This window comes from Ornithodoros turicata, chromosome 1 (genome assembly GCF_037126465.1).
Source record: "Ornithodoros turicata isolate Travis chromosome 1, ASM3712646v1, whole genome shotgun sequence".
In the NCBI taxonomy this organism is placed as follows: Eukaryota; Metazoa; Arthropoda; class Arachnida; order Ixodida; family Argasidae; genus Ornithodoros; species Ornithodoros turicata.
Genome location: NC_088201.1, coordinates 105,703,354 through 105,727,303, shown reverse-complemented (window position 1 = coordinate 105,727,303; position 23,950 = coordinate 105,703,354). Strand labels below are relative to the sequence as shown.

At 46.6% G+C, this 23,950-nt stretch overlaps 1 protein-coding gene across 3 annotated transcripts in view; it reads left to right on the top strand.

Moving 5' to 3' along the window:
* The window catches only part of LOC135378537 (neprilysin-4-like), a 160,529-nt gene that overhangs the window by 70,574 nt on the left and 66,005 nt on the right, over nucleotides 1–23,950 (top strand). For all 3 annotated transcript variants that reach the window (XM_064611593.1, XM_064611591.1, XM_064611592.1), the window contains 4 exons: nucleotides 5,376–5,573; nucleotides 5,660–5,746; nucleotides 6,011–6,141; nucleotides 8,914–9,139. In XM_064611593.1, the coding sequence (XP_064467663.1) occupies nucleotides 5,376–5,573; nucleotides 5,660–5,746; nucleotides 6,011–6,141; nucleotides 8,914–9,139 (642 nt within the window). The remainder of the gene's footprint in view (nucleotides 1–5,375; nucleotides 5,574–5,659; nucleotides 5,747–6,010; nucleotides 6,142–8,913; nucleotides 9,140–23,950) is intronic.

Below are 23,950 nucleotides of genomic sequence, written 5' to 3'. Positions count from 1 at the left end.
ATATATGCAAAATATGGGGCACTCTTGGTTAACCGGCGTTTAACTGAAAACTTAATGCATCCGATGATATGCACGGGGCAAGACGCGAAAACTTAATGTAATTTAAATGCAATGCAAATGAAATTCAATGTAATACTGATAAGTCAACTATTAGGTGCCTTTATGCTTGTTCCTCAGAGATACTTTTTGTTTCATATCGCCTAGGATTGTCCAGCTAATTTTTCTGTTGCTTTAATATTTCCAGGAAAGCAGAAGCCCGCTCAAAAGCGGGCGACCAGATGCACATGAGACTGGCGGTGCTTTGTTTGCAAAGTACGGTGGAGGCAAATAGCACCGGGTTCTGTGTGGTTTTATAGCACATCATGTGGGCGGGGGCTGAAGGGGACTGTGTAGGTGCTTGGATTGCGATAACTAATTTGTATAGTTCATTACGACGGCATGTCTCATCTTGCGTCACACGATCTCTCGTCTTGCCCTGAAGGTCAGGACAAGATGAGACCATCTGCATTTTTTTAGTTTCTTATTCTTTGTTTATTATAGAACCGGCTACTTCCGTTCTGATTTACAGCTCAGAAGCTCTAGACCTCTGAGAATGTACCGACGGCTACATTTTGCTTATCACGAAAAATAAAAAATCCATATTCAATTGCAATTTTTTTTTCCTATCTTGCCCCACCTTCCCCTATACACTGCATAAATGCACTTGTATAGCTCATTCTCGATTCTTCTTGCCAAAGTGACCTCACAGTTCCCTACGCCATAAACTATCCAAACCATGTTCCACTGTTTATTACCTGCTGCTGCTTGTCATGCAACACTGCGGTTCAACTTACACAGACCGGAACCAATGTTATTATTCGCTTTACTTCTATTCCCTGTGTTATGTGGGTGTAATGCAATTGACAAACACAAGTTTGAGACTAGATTCATTAATTAAACATTAAATTAAATTACATTAAAATTTGAATAGCGGTGTTGGTGTTGTTGTGAGCTCCAAGTTCCAGGTGGGGCGCATGATAGAAGTGGCGGTACCGAAAGGCTTTCCTATTGGGGAGTATTTATGGTAAAATGCATTCCGCTTCTCGACACTAGGCGTACACACAAGACACACAACTACATGTGACAAATCATACAGCTCCAACGGAGAACACAGGAAGTAGTTACTCGCCTTTTGAACATTAACTTGCAAGTGCCGGGAGTAGTTGTGATCCCGACTTACAACGTAATGTGGTGACCTCGTACGTACTCGTACGTCTATGGGTCGCGCACCGCTTGAGAAAGTAGCTAGGAAAAGTGTCTAGTGTTGCGAATCGCGATGAAACCTGTACCAACAGGGAGATAGAGAATATATTCCTCATTCATATCACTTCATGTTCTGAAAGGTTCGAAGGATCAAAGGGTGTACAGTGCTGGACAAAAGTCTACGGAATGCGCGAGCGATATATTAGGGAGTTTTAAGAAAACGTACAAGTTTTACGATAACGTTTCCGAAAACACGATAATCCAACCGCATGATCCCTTTGACGTGACTGCCATCACGATGCTGATATCTGATTGACTGACAGGGATACGGGGACGGAAACGGAGGGCGCTTATGATTCCTGAAGCTCCCTATATTCTCTTGAGTCCGACACCCTCGCGACGAGCGGAAGCGGGTGGGCGAGTGCAGTAGTTGCGACACGCCGCGGCAGTTTCGGTATCGGTGCGAAGTGGTTTGATTTGGTGTCGCTACCGGCGCACTCCTCCCCCCCCCCCCCCCAGTCAGCAAATTATGTCCCACGGATGTCCATCGGATATACTTTCACGGAGATACAGATATCCGCAGAATGATAAAATTCCTCCAGCGGATATACTACGGAGGTCCACTTGGCCGGGCTTCGAACTTCCTACGAACGTCCACTTTGCGGACATATCCCGGAGATATGGACGTAAGCAGGAACTCTCTGGGATGCATCGTGTTACTTTTTTTATTTTTTACAAGTCAGTATACGTTTCCAGATAACACAAGCTTGTCCCAGGGACGTCCATCTTCGGACTGCGCGGACATCTCTGGGACTGCATCATTTCGTTCGATACCAGTCCGTATGAACTCCCAGTGAAACTCCGAATTATGTTTTATGGAGGTTCCAGGGGCGTCATGTGGGATCATATCGGGAGCAAGACAGGACTTACAATGGATGTTTCGCACCTCCTTTTATACCCCACTGATATTTTTTCCTTTTTTTCCGGCTCCTGTACATCTTTAGATTGAAAAAGGCTACATATGCTGTAAACGTGTCATAAGGCCCATAAAATATCTGTATTTTTTGCGCTTCCCACTCAGAAAATTCTGTACCACAGATGTACTTTCACGGAGATATGAATATCTGCAGAGTAATGTCGAAATTGCTCCAGCGGGTATACTACGGATATCCACTTGACCGGGCTTCGAACTCCCCACCAACGTCCACCTTGCGGACGTAATTAGGGGACACGGGCGTAAGCAGGAGCTCTCTGGGACGCAGCCCGTATGTCGAGCGATTGTTACTTTTTCATGTTCAGAACTCAGTATCTGCTTTGTAGTAGAAGCGTTTTCCCGCCGCTTTTTTTTTTCTTTTTTTAACATCTGCCATCGTCGCCGGTGGTTTTGTTTTCTGTTGCTCCGCTTTCTTTCCCATGAGGGAAAATAAGCGCGACGTTTCAAAACAAAAAAAAAAAAAAAAAACGACGAGAGATTGGGCCACTCAGCAGAACACCTTTGGAAATGAAGTGGCATTCACTGCCGAAAAGAAAACAGACACTGAACATTGATGTCCTCGCGAGTTTCTGCACATTCGAAAGCACTGTTCGCCTTGAGTAGGAATGAAGGGTAAGATGTCTAAGTTTAATTCGGTTGCGTACACAAACAACAGTGGGATGAGAAATTGCTTGGCGTATTAAGTCACCGTGGAAGTAGTGTCTCTGTTTCTTACTCATTTGGTTTCAGGAAGTGCGTTGGTTCATAGAAAGTTCAGAAGTTCATGAATTTGTGCAGTGCTACATCGTCCCGCGTTTCTGTCTCTCATGCAATATGATCCATACTGCGTTCCATCACGGAGCTGATTCGGACAGTCCGTGACACACCCATAACAGGACCTCCTGCGGATATACGGCTACGAACATCCCTCTATAAATATCTCAGGGGAGTCCCACGGAGGTCCATTTTAGGATATGAACATTGGGATCCATTTCGGGCGCTTGGGATCAATATGGGATGCCCCCGATATTTCATGTGTTGTCTGGGGAGCCCGCTTTCACCCACCGCTAGGGTGTCACACCGAGTGGAAAATACGCCGCTCGCACCTTACGTAAACTTTTTTCCAGCACTGTACAAAACAAAAGGTAGCGAAAAGGCGGGAAAAGAAATAATTGAAAGCTTAGAATAGATCTAGGTTAGTTCACTAAGCGCAGTGTGGAGTGCTGCGACATGCGACAGCTGATGAATAGGGGAGAACGAATAGGATAGCCTTTGGTGAAGGGAATGCCAATAGGATAGAAAGGCATGGAAGTGGGAAGTTAACACATTATTTATTTATTCAACGTGAACGTTATTCGAAGTTTCGTCCGTTTCCCACCCCTTTTTCTTCCACCTGTTGCATAACACTATTCCAACCTGAGCAATCGAGTTTCGAGCGGGAAGGTTTCTCTTTTCTATTTTTCCCCTTTGGGTGGGGGGCTCTGTATATGGGAGTAGCCGAATTTGTCGTGTGACGAACTCAATATCTCCCTGTTACTTCTTCATCATATCAACATCCAAAATGCCATACACGCAAGCAAGCTGGTGGATAAGCTGCATAATCAGAGAGCCGGTTCTCACACGGAAAACACCAAGTAGTGAGAAGGCACAGACAATACAAAGGACATTGTCTGTGTTTCGTGTTTTGTGACTGAGAATGCCACACTGGTCAGACAGCGCCACCAACAATTGAGCGAGGCACAGGCTGTTGCGGTGTGAAATAGTCCGCCGGCAGAGACATAAGCAAAACGCATCTTAAGACGTGTTTTCGCTGTTTTGACGACAAACCTAATTTCGGCGGCGGACAATACATAGCCTTGCGCATTTCTCGCAATCGAGTGTCCACTCTCACTGCCGTCGGAACACCTTTTGTGCAATTTTTTTGTGTCATATTAGTTTCGTTTCGTGTGTTTTTCATGGTTTGTGGATCTTGCGATGGAGAGGATACACGACATCGAGTCCAAATTAATCGGAGACCGACATGCTGTATGCAATGTCCACGTACCACAGAAGAGACTTAAAACAGAAAGCACATATAACACCGACGCCGAAACACTTGGAGTTTTTTGTGGGGGAAACACCGCTGCATTCAGAACAACTTGTCTGTGTTTTCGCTGATACACTTAAATCAGAAATCTGATTGACAGGCAAAGTGCATCTATACGACATATTTGAAGGAAATTTTAAATTGCTAAGTACAGTTGTCCACATGTGAGTGGTGAGTATTAAAGAACTAAATAACAATACATGCACGATTTATTCAAACATTTTCGTTGTTCTACCTGACAGCCAAGTTCATAATTAATACAACTCTTTACCGTGCCATGGTGAATATCAGCGTGACTCTTCAATTCACTTACGCCCACTGCATGCACGACGCAATATTGCTGGTGCTTTGTTTACTTATAAATGTGTACATTCATCTATTGATTGTTCATTTCTCTTAAGTCGTCTGAGTTTTTGTCTTCCTCGAGCTGCGTTCCGCAATCCGGCTTCATTTTATGCAAAGTGTTTCCGTCCTTACAATCATAGTGTACGTTGCCAAATGTTGCTGAATTCAATTTCAGTGTCATGTGACATCTTCCCTCCTTCCTTTGTGTCCTTTAAGAGAGATATTACCATGTGCCTATCGTAACATCTACTACTTTGATAATCTTTCATGTCTGTTTTTTTTTTTTTTTTTTTCATATGGTTTCTATGTAGGTTTCCTTTTTATTATTCGAATCTTCTTTAGTTTTCTTCAATTATCTTGCTTTCTTGTACAGTATTTTCTATCTCATTTTAACATGCGTGATGTTGTGTGCGCCAATACTAAGGCCTATGAGGCTGTTCTTGGGCACCAATAAGACAACAACAACAACAACAATTCAGTGCCTGACGTCTTACGCGTGATGAGGCTCTTGTATGCTCAGGAACTTATTTGAATAATTACGCAGAAGATAACTGATTTCCTCTTCCAATAAGTGTCCAAAATGAGATTCGCCGTTGCCGTCTGTCAAAAAACTCAAACGTGGCGTGGATGGACGGACTTCTGTTGAACGGCCTTTGAGTGTCAGTACGTCATGGGTATAACTTAATATGACATAGCGTGATGAAAACAGCTTTATGAAAAACTTTTCAGATGGACCAGCACGTTTTTGGAATTGTTGGCCGGAACCAGTTTCTGAACCAGTCTAACCAGCACAACGGGAAAATAATCGAAGCATATAAACAGTATATCGTGAATATCACAACAATCATGACAAACGGCACCGCGGACCAGGAGGCTGCTCGGACTTTCGCTGACGAAATAGTTGACTTCGAAGTTCAGATTGCAAACGTAAGACGAAAACGCCTCCATAAGAAAGAAAGGTGTTTTTGAGTTATGGTAAGGCGATCTCTATAGCCAAGCATGTGTGTTTACAGAGAACCCGATCGCAAGAAGCAAGGCGCAATTATATTGCTAGGTACAATAAAGTAACTGTGGGTGGACTGCAGAAAAATCATTCGGAGGTAAGGTACCTTACCATACAGTCACATTTACTCTAATTTTCTGTTTTAATGAATCTTTAGTAGATGAGTCGCACGCCATTCGCTCCATAGAGATCACTCAACATGTACCTCTTGTACGGCGCTAAAGAGTTAGATATTTTGTTCTGTTTCGCACTCATAAACAGGTGTAGTTTCTGAGCTTTCGATCATGTGTTCTATAATGAATACTCTTTCTCCGTAGTGGCGGAGAGACTACCCTTCATTTTTATGATTTTCTTAATTTAGTTTCCATTGCTGGAGATCGTGAAGAATATTTTCAACAATATCAGCATAAGTGTTGACGAAGAAGAACCCGTTATTGTGTGGGAAACGGACTACTATAAATCAGTACTCGACTTCCTCGGCACGGTCAACAGGTGAGGCAATACATTAAGGTCCTTTATTCCGCATAACTTATTATAGATTAGTGCTAATTTCAGTGCCGGCAACGCAGAGTCGTTGACACCATGGGCGCCGTCACGGGGACTACGGGGCCGTTTCCCCACCCCCCTTCCCGACTTCAGCAAGTAAACATTGCCGCTACATCACAATCACAAGTTACGATTTCTTTGATATCTCTACGTTTCAGAAACGTAGGGTTTCTGGGCCTTCTAGGGTTCTAGGGTCGAATAGGGTTTCTGAGGCGTTCTCTGCCAAGAAACATGTTTTCGTTTCGCAGCATTGAATATGCTTCCCGGTACAGTACTGGGCGAACTTTTTGAGACAGTTGTTGGATTTAGTTGCAAAATTTGTGACATTAAGTACATTTTTCGACCATCTGATTTCACTAAGCTTTCACCTTGTACTCTGGCAACAGTGACATCAAAGCAAGACTTTCCGACGCCATACGCTAGTTTTTCGTCCCATGGAGCTGGCGACTGAACGCGCGTTTGCAACTTCGTTGCAAAAAAAAATCGCTTCATGGAGGTTGCCTTAAAAGCAGCTGTTGAGCTTGAGTTTACAGAAAAAAAGGAAAATCAGCCTCGCTACTAATCTGGCGCATACTATTCCAATACATGCATCAAACAAAGGTGGCTGTATTTGATGCAGCCATGTATTTCCACACCAATTTTCCAGTCTTGCCACAGCGGCTATCTCGAGGACAGGCACCAAAAATAAATGATGCCCATTTCGAGTACCAACTGTTCTTCAAAGCGAATCCCATGTAAATGGTCGCACCAAATAAACGCGTGTCAATTTACATTTTGGCACGTTTGTGACTGTGTAATAGCATGGTAACGTAAGAGTAACTCGTTACTGTCGAGTAAGGGAACGCGTTCCTTTTGCTGCTTTGGTAACGGGTAACGTATTTAGTTCTCTTTTTTTTTCATAGTAACGAGTAACGGTATTTAATTCTTTTTTTTTTCGGTAACGTGAACAAGTCTGTCAGCTCACTAACCTTCCTGATGTCTCTATCAGCTATTATGAGCTCTATTATTAAATTAGTCGCAAAATTGTTTTCTAACTTCAACAGTTGAATACTTCAAATCTTCAAGTCTCGAATTCTCATTTGTAATTTTCTTGGTCGAATAACAGTTGGCTGACTCTGTGTTCGAAGCTACGTCTTTTCGCCCGTAAACGAAATGCACAATATCCTCTTCCGCGAACACCCGCATACGAAAGGTATCTCATTCATCGTGTGTCATGGAAAGCAAACACCGTTCGAAATGGTGTCCTTGACAGTAATACTATTCTCTCGTAATATAATAATAATTCAAATACTTTCGAAAATGTGTTGTGTAATACATAACACTAATACTGCATTATAATACATTATGATGATGAAGGAATACATAACTTTTGAAAAGACCAGGCCGTACACAACATTTATTTCACAATTTACAGTGCCTGTTGTATTAAACTATAGATGCATTACTGACTATTTGGCCTTAATAATAATATTTTCTCAAAAATTCAATCTTTTGAGTCAGTGGTGGCTCCAGGGAGGCCGTTGGGCGAGCGCCCCCCCCCCCTTTCAAAAAAAAAAAAAGAAAACACGCGTCAGTTTACGCGCCACTACGCGCCCCAACAAAGAACCTTACCCCCACCACCAAACCGAGGGACTGGATCCGGAACACGCAGTACAAGCCCAACAGCGCAATACAACGCTGTAGAATAGTATGTAGTATAAAAATGCGGCTCACCTGAGATACGAAACGTCTCTTATGTAGATTACATTTTATGAGTGCGTGTACGCATAGACATTTCGGGCCGTGTTACGAGGAGTCTCCTCGCTGTGATCTGACGGAGAAACCGCCTACCTCGTTTGGCATTACTCACAAGGGTGTTCCACTTGGCCTCGTTTGCTTCAGATCAACCTGGTTTTCCGAAATGGATGAACATGGATGGATGAACCGTGTGCAGACGCTACGGAGCTTCACGGTGAAAGAAAATGCACACTAAGCTAGCTTTCCGTAGACGTGAATGTGAGCTGTGACGTCATGGAATAGCAGCACCTTTAGCTGACACCAGATAGAGACAAAAGCTGCTTGTTTGAGGCACATGGCGTAACAGTTAAGAGTCCGCTGCTCACCACCGTGCTTGCAGGGGTTGTAGGTATCAGGAGGAGCCGTCACCCGCTGCATGGGCTGCCACTTGGAATCGCGGAAAGCCTGGATTTGAGAATCGTCTTCAGCGATTGGCCGACGACTTGGGTGGATGGGTTTGCGAATGACTTCTGCGATTGGCGGACTTCATGTGTCTACGTGCGAAGGAGTGGGAGGAAGGCCACACCACGCCCAGACCACGCATGATATGCGTAATGTCATTCCGGCCTCGTGCACTGTTTACGCAAAAGTTTTCTTTGACCCAATAGGGGCGCCCGCACACAATGCTGTAAGAGCTGAGTTTACTCCGAACCGCTTATCGCCCCCCCCCCCCTCCTGCCGGTTACTCCAGGACCACCACTGTCTGATGAGTGCCTAAAAGCCATCAACATCTGACAGCTACTTCTAATTGCCAACGTTGTGCTGCCACGTATTTTACACATGGTGCATTCTAAGTATTGTGTTTGCTCGCATGAATTAAATGTATGGTACGTGCGTTCCAGTAATACGGGACATGCGTTTTTCTTGCATGCACCGAACGGAACATGTGTGGCAAAAATGGAATTGTATCTCCTAAATGTATGTAACGTCTATCCCATCTAGGAGCACCCTGCACAACTACTTTGGCTTTCAAGTACTTTTAAATCTTGGACAGCGTACAAGTGAGCGTTTCCGCAACCTGGAACATGAGCTGCGGAACGCAGTCACAGGAGCCGCTAAGCCTAAAGAAAGATGGGTGACGTGCATCAACGATCTTCAGAAATATGCTAGCTTTGCATTGGGACGCATCTACGTAGGCAAAATGTTCACACCCGCGGCAAAGGAGGAGGTGAGTTCCCTTAATTGGAGTTCTGCATGCCTTATTCAAATGCCAGAGCATTTGTTTAGAGCATTTTTGGTCCTCGGCGTGCGCGTCCCGTCACGCTTCTTGGAGAGGTTTCCTCATCCCGGCGCCGGTTCAGTTGGGAGCCCCAAGAACACACACGGTCCTCAGGATGTCCCCACAGTGTCATCGTGTCCTCGTCCTTCGAGGTGTATCCAGAATATCCTGAGGATGACACTCAAGGACTGTCCGTGAAGAGTTATTCAGGAACGTCCTGTGCCTGTCCTTGTGGGTAGCTAGCGGGACGAGAAATATTACTTTGTTACCGGATTGACATTTTTCGGAAACAAAGGGTGGTCCAGCGTAAAATTCTCCGCCTCCGAAGAGGATGACTGTCTACGATACATGGAGCATTTCTCGTGGAAAGGACAGAACTGCGCGATTCTGTCGCACTGCTTTTGACTTTTAAAAGTCCTACCTGAATGTCTCAAAACAAAATGAGTAAGAAACATAGACTTTGCAGTGATTCAGAGCTGATACTTCAATCAACTCCTCGCTTGGCGTATTTTTTCTTTGCGTAATCGAAAGAAACGTGGACAGCTCACCATTCGTTTTGTGTTGCAGGCGAGCAGTGCTGTCGCACTTAACGGCGAATGCGTAACAAGCAACATATAGTATCTGTTTTTGCTTCGGAAGAGAATTAGTTTTCGGATTACCCTTCGTCGGGGCAGCACCGCTTGCGGTGCTGTTCCGGGAAATAATTTTTCTTTAACCTTTCGGATTGGGATTTTCTATGTCTTTTATATTTCTCTCTGCTTCCTTTTTAACAGCTGCGCTTATTTTCCGCTATGGAGAAAGCGCTAGGAACGAGCAGCCAGATTTTATTGCGGCAGTTAACGAATATGAACAACAACAACAACTTTATTTTCGGTCTTGGAGAGTGGGGAGTTTCATCGCAACAGGCGATACTCTACCCCAGTGCTTGGTGGAATGGGGGGAATAAAATAACGAGCCCCTTTACAATAACGATCGAAGTCCGATGGTGTCCAGAAATGTCAGAAGAGCTTTGAGCGCAGAGCGTTGCTGGGCTGGATTGGGCCAGGGACCAAGCAATTTCGGTAGGGAGAGAGGGCGAGAGTCCAGCTGACGAAGAATGACTGCAACTGTATGCAACTGTTTTCTGTGGGGTTGATACGGTTGAATGCGTCAGCACATAAAAAAAAGAAAATAGAAAGGATGTTTCACCCGAGAAGTGCTCTGGCGCTGTTCAAAAGTTGTCTTCACATAGCGTCTGTGGATGCTCTGAGGATACCGTGGGGACGCTATATTAGTGCCAAAATGACATGTTGAGGATGATTTGAGTATCAGATTCACCCTCCTGGGGAAGTCACCCCCATCCCTGCATGATGCTCTTAGGAAATCCCTGGGATGACACTGTGTTGTCGGGGGAGGTTTACAGGAGGATTTGAGGATTAGAAGAGTTTTAGCACATTGGAAGGTCTTTACGATAACGATTCGGAAAACATGATAAGCCAAGCATATGATTCCTTTCAAGCGGTTGACATCACGATGCTGATCTTGGATTTGACATCTTCCATTGTCGTGTAGTTTTCGTAGAGCGGTTCCGTTGTGCAGAAACTCCCTAATGTGTTCTCCTTTGGATTCCGTGTTAGCGGCACGAAGCAGACGTGGCTATGGGGGGGGGGGGGGCGAACAGACATGGACAGAAGAAGAGGGACAGTAGGAAGTGGTGGGGGACAGGAGGTTTGCTGTGCGTCCTATACATACTTCAGGGGAACTATGCCGATCCCCAGGGAAGACCTTTGACCAAGTTGCGCAGCTATGTTGCCCCGTGCGAACAGGCTGCGGAGCACAGTTATTAGAGTTGAAGCACGGAACTTCCCACGAGCAATTCATCTCGCAACCTTCATGGGCAACCTGTCCATCACTTAGCTCCCCCTCTGCAGAAATCTCAACGCAATGGCTCGATGGACCGGCCTCTGTGGCTCAGTCGGTAGCGTGTTCGCCTTCTGATTTCGAGATAGCGGGTTCGAACCCGGCCGAGGACGCCAGCAACTTGGTGGCAGGGTACAAGTTGCTTAGACACGCCGTCTTCCGCGAGGGACGTTAAATACGGGGTGCCGTGTGGTGAGCTTTCATCGCACGTTAAAGAACCCCCAGGTGGGCAAAAGCAATCCACAGACCGACCGCTGTGGCGTCGCTCATGATCTCAGTTGTCTCACGACGTAAACACCCAATTATTATTATTAATGGCTCGATGTCATGGTGTAACTTCTGATACGTAAATTCCGCGGCCCAGTCGACGCGAGTTAGGGCCAGTTCTCCCTTGGCGACGCCCGACGTGGCGTCGTGAGGGCCAGCGGAAATAGACGCGCATTTCCGGAGTCGGGAGAGGAGAGCAGGGTGTCGAATCGAAACGTTTTTCGTTCCGGTTACATCATAAACGATCCGGTACCGGTTCTGCTCCAGAGCAAAAAAATAACGGTTCATACCGGTTTTTAACCGGTTCCGCTTCTGCTGGGAATATTCATCCCCACAAAAGAAAAAAAAATCAATGTTACGAAATGTAAACCCGTTTATTCCGCATACATGGTATTTAATATTAATAGACAGCTGTGAAATTGGTAGCTCGTGGTTTCTGTAGGTTACTGTCTGTTCAAATGGGCTTTCTCCTTTCTTGAAGCATATGCTACAAACGGACTTGTTTGTCGTGATGTCATACGTAAAGTACTTTCTTGCTGGATTGGAGCGATCCCGTCACATCCGAATGTCTGTTGCTACTGTCTAGCCAGCAAGCACCACTGCACGAGTACGACGCAAATCGAGGAACACCTTCACTCACAAACGCGCTCGACGGCTCCGTTTTATTTTCTTCGTGTCCTGTCCACAAAAGAGTTGCCACTCCGCACGGGCTTGCCCTCGCGTATACGTAAACGTATTCAACTTAGCTGCTCTCAAACAAGAGACGCGTTGCGCGACGTTACCGATACGTTACCGACGTACCTCTAAATCTGTGTGCGTGCGCGAACGATAAACCATTACAAAGGGAGCCTAAGGGTCATAGTATACCGACATATATTCCACCGTAACCGTAACCCTCGTAGAGTATCCATGACATGACTTCAGAGCACACGACGTCTGTTGCATTCGTCTATCCGTAGTCCAAACCGGCGAAGTTTTTTCTTGGACCGAAAACCGTTAAATATATTTTTCGGTTTCCCTCCTGAGCGAAAAAAACGTATACGGTTTCGATTCCATTCCGGTTCGCACCAAAATTGCGTTTTTTTTTCGGTTTTCGGTTCGCTCCGACACCCTGGAGGAGAGACGCCCAGCAAAAAAACTAACATGCCGAACTTCTTTCACGACGTCGGCGAGAGCTGCCGAGAACGACAGCGGGCGACCAATTAGGTGACACAGGAAGGCCACGCTTCCTGAGTTTTCGGCTGCTTTGTACGACGGAATGCCACTGTGGTGGGAATATGAAAATCGTGCGCTCTGACGGAGCGGCGCAAATGCGCCTCTACTTCCGCTGCCCGCTCACGAAGTCGCGTCGGGCGTCGCCAAGTGAGAACTGGCCCTTACGAAGGCATTGCTAAGAGCATGGAGTCTTCCCTTGCGGTATCTGTAAAGTATTTCACGAGACTGTGTTCTTGATACATCCTTGCAAACTGTCAACCGTATTTTCAGTTATTGCTCTCATGCGATTAGACGAAGGTGACAAGGATTTTCCCGCTCCATTTCACCAGTTCGTTCAACACTACTACGCGTCGAGTTGCTCACCGTGTGAAAACAGCCTACTCTATGCAACTTCAATTGTGTACAGCATTTGCTGAAACGAAGAAAGCTGCATCGCGTGAAAAGACCCTAAGGAGCAGCGGCAAGACGCAACGCGGACAGAGCAAAAGGAACATACAACCGACAAAGACGACTGCCGACTGTAACATAAGGTTTAACGACATTATTATGTGATCACCCAGAAGTTGTTGCATCCTGCGTAAGTGCTGGGACAGTTTGCGATCACCAAGTGCTTCAGTGGTGATACGCTGCTGAATACGCAATTACTCCGATTCTGTTGTGCGCCGAACAAGCTTTTTCTTTATCTTTTCATAGGTCCCACCCAAGCAACATGCCAAATGTGGCCCAATGATTACCGAAATTCGGCCAGCCAAACTGGCCATGAATGGCCCAAGCTTGGGCAAACAGCACATTTCGGCTATGGGATCGGTTCCGTGGCCAAAGAGTACATGTCCTTTGGTTACCCAAACTGTACCCAAACATATGTCATTGTAATTTTAGTTCTCTCGGTACGCAGTACAGCCAATATCATACACTGAAGTACTGTAGGGGACACGGTTGTCTAAAATCAGCACTCCGTGGTTTATCTCATCTCAAATCTCCAGGTGTTGCAAAACTATTTCTTTCGAGTAATAGACACGTGCAGCGCACGATCCACCTTCATATACACTATTGGCATAGCACTTTCATCCAAACGGAACAAAAGCTTCCCGTAGTGTTCCTGGGGATATCCTTTCCCGGAAATTGGGATCTCCCTGGGAGGCAGACATTTTTCTGACAGACGTCCCCCACATCTCCGAGTGGCCACAGTTTGTACTTCCAACAAATATCCGTCGTTTGTCCTCACAGGAAGTTACACGGAGATGCCGGGACATTGCACGGACTTACATGCGTACGTGCTCAGGGCGTGTATTTTCTCGTTATTATTGATACTGTTTATTGAGCTACTACGTAAGTGGACTTACTAGGGGTTTTTTTCAGCCATTTTGTTTCAGCTTCGGCCACTGCATCTTTCTTTCTCAGTTGCTCCTTTTCGTTTCTTTTTTGTATTTCTGTTACGGACATGAAGTTTTAAAAAGCAAAAAAAGCTCTTAGAGCTATGAATCTAGAAAGGCAGTGGCATACCTTTCGACATCGACAACAGATAATATATATTGGTTGTCTCGCGAGCTTCCACAAATTCGAGAGTCCTGTTTGCCTGCGAGTCAAACTAAAGGGTGAGGTGTTTAATTTTAATGCGACAGCGTATACCGATAACAATGGACTGCAGAACTGCTTGGCGTATCAACTCACTATAACGATAACATCTGTGTTTCTTACTGCTTTTGATTTGAGGCATTTGATTTGAGGCAACTCAGGACGCGACACACCCTACCATGTTTCTCTCTATCCTCTGATAATGCTCCCTGCAACATCCCATCAGGGACCCTATTCGGGCAATTCTTCAAACGGCCCTTACGGTACATCCTGCGGATGTACAGTTAAGGACGTCCATTCATGTAGCCCCCAGAGATGTCCATCTGATATACATTTCAGGACATGGACGTTGGGATCTATTTCGAACGTTCGCAGGAGATAGTGTTCTGTCTGGGCAAGCGCAACAGAGGTAATATGGGACGGCGAAGTACTCACAGGCGATTTTAGCAAACCGTGTCCCCAACAGCACAGCTGAATGCAAAGTTTATTGAACCTACTATATACTAATAATATATCATTGTATCCTTATAAAAATAACTTGAGCTATATTTTCGCGTGATATCATATCAAGCAAATATTTATTTATTTATTTATTTATTTAGGGTTTCCTTTTGTTGTCGGTCTGCAGCTTATAAACGTTGCCGGCCCGTTGCTTACCCGCGTAAACGGGGTTATTTCTGCGCTGACGTGGAAAGCCAGACTGTAAGCACTTCCGCGCCACTGGCCCTGGTCTTTATCTGTGTGGTCAGCGTAAATGCAGTGTGCCTGACTCGCCTCACATGGGCACCGGGGGGGGGGGGGGAGGTAGAGGAAGGGGCATGTGCATCCCACGTGGTCACTATTGCCGAACTGGATGGAGCACGTACTGAAATATAAACTCTTGGGCACGCTCATCATAGTAACATCAAAATGATGCAGTGTCACGGTTCGAGATTAGCACGAAACCATGAGTTAGGGAATGCTATAGGGAGAAATGTGGGAACAACTGAGACGGTAATATCCATTCATAGAGGCAAAAGCGGTACAGTGGGGGCGCCACTTTCCAGCAGCATTGCACAGCTGCGCATAGCCGCACCGCCGCCGTCCCTTGTGACAAGAAGAAGAAACCGTGACAACAAGGAGGTTGCCAGAAGGCGCTTTTGTGCTACACTTATTTGCTTCTTCTTCTTTTTTTTTTTTGTCACATTTGCTGACCATGTTTGCGACATCGGACAACTCTGCACAATTTCTCCCACCCTCGTAATGACATTGCACTGCAGCAATTTGCTGTAGGAATGGCGAATTAATTTACTGGGCATATTTATACACATTCCTGAACTGTACAGTCATTACATTGTCCACGGCACATATACGTACGACGTGCTATGTAGTAGTGCACACGTATTGCTGTCGTATGAACGCATTCCAACGTAGACAGGGGAAATTACAGCACGTACTGCATTCGTAGCACAAGGTTTACTAACGCGTTATCCGCCGTTTCTTGCGATGAGGGCATACATGGTGTAATATGATGGTTGAACTACAACAACAACAACTTTGTTTTGGTTGAACTATTACACGTAACAGCAGCTTCAATTCGTTTGTTGGGTGCCGTATATGTGCGTCTACACAGTACGCCCACAGCGTTGAACCGCAATTTCTTTTCCGTTACGTTAAGCAGCAAAAATGTTTCAAAAACGAGGAGATGATGTAAAGGAAAGAACAGAACTGTACACTAGCCTGACTGACGCACTGACGATGCCTCCCGTATGGGGGACGAAACGCCTGAGTAAATTGTTATTTTATTGTGTCAAGCCAGTGCACATTTGTTTTCGACATACAAGGTCTAGACAGTACATATACACAATATGACATAATACACGAATCAAGGGTTCATGTCGCGGCTTCTGGAGCTTTGGAAAGGCATGTAACATTTAACAAGTAAGTCAGACACTCGCAATGAGTTCCTCTCTCTCGCCATTTTTTCTTTTACCAATCAAGTCAGCAGGTAGTACGTTCTGTTCCTCGAGTGTTCTTAGAAAACATGAAACTTACTCTGCCTGGCGGAAGGGTTTTAACGTGCACTAATGGACGGATCTTAATGATATTCCCTGTAATTTAGTTGTCAGGTAATACTCTTCATTAATACTCAACTCAAAAAATCTATTAATCTTTCAGCGTTTTTCTAATGTATATAATTCAACTCTACATCTTAATTCAGTTGGTTTATACCCGTTTATTGTACGCATAAAATATGAACCTTAAGGCAGAGTTTTTGTATACTTTAAATTTAAACAATGTAGACTCTTCTCTAGGGATCGCATACATTACTTGCATACTCCAGGTTTGGCCTTATTATAGATTTGTATGCGAATAGTTTTACATTAACTGGGCAGTGTGAAGTTTTCGCCTCAGTATACTCAACTTGCGCACTGCTGATGAACAAGTGTTACTGATATGATTTCCCCAATCCAATCTGAACGTAATAGTTACGCTCAAGTGCTTATAAACCAGGACATTATTTAAGATATCACCGTAACACCGTATATCATCAGCACCGTAACAAAACGGAGGCAAATTATTTTCATTTGATGTAACTTGCACAATGAAAGCTGCCCAATGCAATGAAAGCTGCCCGCCCAAGACGTCCCGCCGGTGAAAGAACACGGAGGCAAACACTATGTGGAAACAGAAGTGGTGCACAGCATAACAAACACGCACTCAGAAACGCGACCTTTTACCAGCACACGAAAAACGCAAACAGCATCTCTACATCCCAGCAGAGTACGTGCACCACCGAACGTTGCATTCGGTTTCGGTTTCAGGGCCGAAAATACTATGCTTCCGTTGGCGGCATGGCGATAGCGAGAATGTCAAAACAACCTTTTGTCGTGAACGCCGTAAACGGATTGTTCGTGTTTCACAACTTCGTTGACAATTAAAGTTGTAATTATCTACATTGTTACTGCAAAACATTATATTTCAGACGACGCCTCATGGTCTCCGTTCCGCTCTACAATATATTCCAATACGGTACATAGCGCTGCCACAGAGCCCAGATCGTGGGCCAGATGATGGGGAAAACTAGGGATGAATTTTCCTACATACGCGCGAGTTCTGGGCGGAGTACTTTGGCGCAGCCTCTCCCTACAGCTCGTGACGTAAAGTAATCGAGGTCGTTTAGTTTTGTCAAGAATGGGGGCCCTGTTCTGGGTGGTTTTCAGTTCTTGCGATGCAGGGAATGGGTTCGTAAATATCGTAGAAGGACATCTAGCCCGTGCTACGCACACTAACATGCACTTCTCGCGAAGACACGTTCTATCGGTGTGCCGTTGCTTGTGGTCGGCACATTCACGCAACCACGATGTCCAAATTGGACGTCTCCTTCATGCAGTCGACAAGCTAAACAATAAGCGGCATGTCGGTACAGTGCGCCGGTTTTTACTTCGGGAACTTTAGAAGAGAGCACGACAGGAGAGTCCAAGTGAGGAAGGTTTGATGTCGTCTCGTGAAACGTTCCACGTGAGGCAAGCGCCGACAACGCTGGTTCTATGACCATTGATAGTGCTCTCGGTTCTGCGCATGTCTGCCGCTCCTTGCTTCGTTTCGATGGGCAGATGCCAGGGATCGACCGCACTTTTCCCTCCCTCGGCGTATAGTGCGACAGCAGCCGTTCTCCCCTGTCGGACGACACGCACCTGTACTTGTCGATCTCCACACAGATCATCAGTACATCAGTACACACACCGGCCTCGGTGACTCAGTCGGTAGCTTAGTTGTTTAGACACGCCGTCTTCAGCGAAGGAGGTTAAATACGGGGTGCCGTGCGGTGAGCTTTCATCGCATACTAGAGAACCCTCAGGTGGCGTGGGCAAAAGCAATTCACAGACCGACTGCTGCGACGTCGCTCATGATCTCAGTTGTCTCGCGACGTAAACTCCCAATTACTATTATATTATTATCATCAGTACACGTTCCCATCAACCCGCGCACGTGCGCCTTCGCAAGAATTGCATCACCCTGAACGCTCTTTCTGTGCGCCCGCGAGCTCTGAACGTTCGCTACGATCATGCTCAGAGCGCTTGTTTCGCCGTCTTGGACCGAGTCGAGAAACTTGTCTACGCGTAACAGTATCGACCCTGTTCCGCTCGAGTCTGTCTGCGTTGCGCTCAGTGTGACAGAACTTCAAGTCTTGGTCCACGTTAGTAATGTACAGGCCTTGGAGGCTTGTCACTCGCGACATGAATGAGTCGTTGAGACTTGCCATAGGGGAACACTAGGTACATTCTCGTAGGTCCCGCCTTGCAGTTTATGAATGGCCACGACGTTGGCCCGAACGGAACCCGCTTGTTCTTGAACGGCATGACCGTTCTCAAGTTGATTGGAACCAGACTGAGACAAGGGAGCGTGACGCGGTTTTGATTCTAGCCATGCCCGTTGCTTCACCGGAACTATAGAGGATGCGACCTACTTCATCGTTCTCGAGAGTGATCACCGAACAGTTAGGATGCCGTCGTGCAGGTTTGTCATGATCACGTCCATGGTGTCGGACGTCAAAACGAAAAGCACCGTGCACACGCTAGGCAGTTTCATCAGGTCGCAAACGCTCTACGAAAGCGATACAATCAAGGAAGCTGTCAACCTACAACATGATGTCAGCCACTTAAAAGGAGTCAGTGCTTATCGTGTTTCAGGAACCGCTATCGTCAAGACCTTCCAATCTGCTAAATTCCCGCCCGCCGAAACATTTCTATCAGCCGAGGCGCGAACAACACAGAGACAAACGAGGAGGAGATAGCGCATCTCGAGAGTGAAATTGCACCTCTCCACTGACGCTACGCTTCACCGGGTCCCAAGAGTGCGTTAAGGAAATGCTATCGCATTTAATACTTTCCATGCCTGGTCTAAAGCGTCGTTTTAAATGGCATCATCTTGGGTGTTATTTGTTGTTTGTTTGTTTTTGTTTTTTTGTTTTTTGCAAAACAACCAACAACATATGCAGTCATTATAAAAATATAATAAATCATCTGGAATCAGTTATAGATAAAAGTTGGCATGTCGGAGTTCTATTTTTAGGTTTGCCTTAGGCAGCAGAGTGCCTCATTACAAACTCATCTCTATATTGGTATGTGTTAACCACTGTGGATTGTAAACTGGATAAATGCTTATTTGTCGAACTGCACTCATGCAGTGAACATTTACGGGGTTTCTTCTTATAGTGTAGGTATTACCTGGGGTGTCCCGCAGAGCAGTGCAGTCGGGCTAATGTTATTTTTTATCTACGTCAATGATAGTGTAGATGCTGTGCCCGACAGAGTTCAAATAAGAGTGTTCGCTGGTGACTGCGTTCTTTACTGTCCTGGCAATTCATATGATGCTGAAGTCTTGCTGAATAGTTCAAGAGCTATTTCTGAGCGGTGCTACAGAATGGGAGATGATGTTAAGTTGTGAGAAAACCGCCCTTCTTTGCGCCACTACCAAAATGCAACCTATACGATTATCTTATTCTATTGGAAGTCTAATTGTAGATGAACGTCAGACGAATTGTCAGACGATCAACACACATTGACTTAACATCTTCCGCGCTCATACGTAACTTGGGGTGCCTGAGAAGCCTCGTCCTCTAAAACAGTCAACGTGTGTTCTGGTCACTTAGGGTCTAACCCTCGTGTGGAGCAACTACGTGCTGTTCGAAGGCGCGCTGAACGTAAAGCTCGACGGACAGGAGATCTTTCTGATAGAGCCCTGCGCGGATGATGTTTTTGGCATCCGCATCCGACCCGCATCCGCGCGCACGTTACCGCATCCGATCCGCATCCGCACGATACACAACAGTTTACATCCGCATCCGATCCGCTGAGCAAAACGCACCATCCACATCCGATCCGCAAAGATCCCCACGTTTCGAAAGACGCGTAAAGACCGCCGGAAGCATGTTGGTATAATTTCGGATGCCTCCATGCTGTCACGGAAGGACTCAGTCATGACGACAAGCAAAGGTAAACCTTTCAACAAACGCGATATGGAGAGACTTCTGGAACGCGTGGAACGCTACCTCGTCGGCGCTCGCGCGGTTCGAGACGCCTGAATGCCTCCTCTCCCGTCTTGGCGCCGTGCATGGTCAAAGGTGAACCAGAGCATGCGCTCGCTGTCGGCTGTCGGCGCGCAATACAAATAAATTGCGGGTGGAAAAATGACAGCACACGGTATATCCGCATCCGACCCGCTACCGATCCGCTGCCTTCGTATCCGCATCCGATCCGCATCCGACCTCGAGCCATCCGCATCCGATCCGCACACCGCAGAAAGTGCTAAATTTTCATCCGAATCCGCAAGTATATTGCGGATATCCGCGGATATCCGCTTCCATCCGCGGATGGTGCAGGGCTCTACTTTCTGATATACAGGAAGCAAGATGCGCGAGTAGGCTTGTACAGAAAGAACTCCGAAACCTTGACCGTCAACGGTGGCGGCACTTCTGTTGCTCCTTATCACCTTTTGAGAGCCCTGCTCGGATATGGAGAGTCGCAAGAAGTTTAAAGGAGAACCCTCCAGTTCGGAACCCACTTGGAGCTCTTACACTCTTAACATCAACGTCTGAGAAAGAGGTGGCCAGGGAATTCTGTAGTCTCATTACGAAGGGAGCCAATGTAACCAGCACCGAGGAGTACCTAACCCATACAGCCCATGTGACATCTATTCTCGAGCATGCCAACCCGTCAGCTGTCCCTGCCTTGGATATGGACTTCTCCGTGGCAGAACTTTCGTCAGCCATTTCAGCTGCATGCAAGAAGTCGTCTCCAGGCACGGACGCTATTACATACACGGTGATTCGAAACTTTGACCCTACTTCCCTTCAGGCCCTGCTGAACATCTGCAATCACTCGTGGAGGCATGGACAGGTTTCTAAGCAGTGGAAAGTCGGCCAAAGGGTACCGTTACTAAAACCAGGAAAACACCCATCCCAATTGGCATCATTTCGCCCGGTAACTCTGACCAGCTGCTTGGGGAAAGTTATGGAAAGAATGGTCTTGCGTAGAATTGAGTGGTGGCTCGAAAGCCGTGCCTTCTTCCCTCAAGAGCAAACTGGGTTTCGACGGCACCGCAGTTCGATAGATTCTGTCCTCGACTTGGTCATGTCGGTGGAAGAGGCACGAACGAGGCAGGAAGATCTCGGCGGCGGTATTTCTTGATGTTAAGAGAGCATACGACACCGTTAGTCATCCATCAATCTTACATGCTTTATACAGCGCTGCGCTCTCACGTACAACGTTGCTTTGTATAGCTGATTTCCTCAGTCAACGAGGTATTTTCGTCCGGACAAGACAAGGCGACAAGCAAGAGCAATTCCCCATCTCTCAGGGGGTACCACAAGGAAGCGTCCTAAGTCCGCTCCTCTTTAATGCTGTTATGGCGGGCATTGGAACCTGCATTCAGCGGAAAGTCAACTTGCCCCTGTATGCCGATGACATCTGTATTTGGACTACAGGCACTTCCCGTCCAGCACTCCGTCAGCGTCTTCAGCGCACGTTAGATGCAATTCGCCTCTATTTACTCCAGGCAGGAATGGAGATATCCGTAGAGAAAAGCGCTGTTCTAGCCTTCACGCGCAAGGACATGCATAGATATCGCCTGTATATTGGTGGAAGCCCACTGGAGCAGGTGACACATCACAAGTTCCTCGGCGTGACTCTATCATGGAATTTGTCGTGGAAGCGCCACATAGACGTCATTGAAAAGAAAGTCCAACGCTGGGTCAACGTGATTCGTCACTTCGCATGTATGCGATGGGGGCGAGACGAGAAGGATCTCCTCATGCTGCACAATGCCCTCGTTCGTGGCTCAGTGATGTACAGCCTTCCTGTCCTGCACGGACTTCCTCAGACACTGATCCAAAGGATTCAAGCCCTGCTCGCCGGCGGTCTTCGGGTATGTCTCGGGGTCCCGCGAGGCGCTAAAACCCGTCTAGTAGTGGCTGAGGCCAGGGACATCCCCATTGCGCTTCTCCGTACTCGGGAAACTGCACGCCACTATCTGCGTCTCCGTGCCCATCAAAACCGTTACTCTCTGATTCGCAAGCTTCACGCAAGACGGAACGCGACGGTTCATGCTGCTGTGACATCATTCAGACCTGATATCCCCAAATTCATAGTCGACCCGACGGCACCCAAAGTGCCTCCATGGACGTTGCCATCGCCGCCTGTCACTGTCTCCATCCCCGGCCTCAAGAACAACAAAAAGAACTATCCTGATTTTATTCTTAGGCAACTTACCCTTGACTTCATCGAGGCTCAATACCACGACAGTACCGCTGTATACACGGATGGGTCGTCCACCAGGGACACTTCATCTTCTGCCTTTGCCATTCCATCAGAGTCTGTTACACGTGGGTGTCGTCTATCTCACCGTACCTCATCGACCTCCGCTGAACTTTATGCTATTTTGTTATTCTTGACATATGCGGATGACTGCGAACCGCGGCACTGGGTAATTTACATCGACTCCAAAGCAGCTCTCCTGTGCATTAAAAACATGGGCATCCGCGGTTCCCTTCTTCAGTGGTGATAGACATCCTGTGCGCCCTGAAGTCCCTACAAGATCGCTCTCACTACGTTGCCTTTCAGTGGGTTCCAGGTCATTGCGGAATAACTGGGAACAACGAGGCCGACGCTGCCGATGCCGCTGCACACCAACAACGGCCTTCTATGCCTATTATACTCTCGAGAGGAGACAGAAGATCCCTCCTCAGGCATTTGTCCGATTCCTGGTCTACCCTACAGTGGCAACACGACATTCCAACTAGGTCCTCTTTGGGAAGTGTAGACCCAACGCTGTCATACCTGCTGCCTGCAAAGCTTCCTCGTCCTCTGGAGTCGCTCATCCACAGGCTACGTTTGAATGTGGCCTTCACCCCGTCCTATCGATACCAGCTAGGCTGTGAGGCTAGCCCTATGTGCAACGAGTGTGGTGTACTTGCCAACGTTGAGCACATACTCCTGCGCTGCCGGACCTATATCAACGAGAGGCGTACACTGCAGTCATAGCTTGCCACCCTTGGCTGCCGCCCCTTCAACTTGTCGACCATCCTCGGCCCTTGGGACACCGCGGCCGACTCCAGGAAGGCCTTACGTCATGTGGTTGACGTCTTTGAGGCGACAGGCCTAAATGACTCATTATGACCCCAGCAGCGCCCTCGGACATTCCCACCATCACGATCACGTTCAGCATCGCCATCGCCACTTCGATCATTCCCGTCATCTCTCATCGTCATTACTCACCATTGTCACCACTCATATTAGACCCCTAGCTATGGGGTAGCGTTCCACTCCTAGAGTGGAAAACCTCCCCACTTCATCATCACAATATATATGTTGTTGTTGTTGTTGCTCAGAACTGTTTCGAAAGTTAAATTATTAGCTTTTAACTCGATCGTGAGGTTAGCTCTCGAAGATGCTTCTGCTTTGTAGGATCCTTATAATAAACATAAAATGATTCAGAGCAGGGCTAGGCTCAACTTTAATGCTTACAGTGAGCGAGACAGCATTACTAATCGGATGAAAGGCAATGACATTGTAACACCTCAAAGGTGAATTTCGAATAACAGTTCTATTGTTTCTCCAACCGGCTGGTGCCTCGAAACACATGTCACACACATCCCTCTCTCGTTTTAGCATATATATTTGCTCGCACTGAAACTTTTCTTTTAATATTCGAGAGAGGAGCTTCAAGCTTTGCCAAGATTTCTGTTCCATTCCGTTAAGTCAGCATAATGGGGAGTTTTAGTGCATCGCACGCTATCGCATTTGCATACCAAAGGAATAGCGT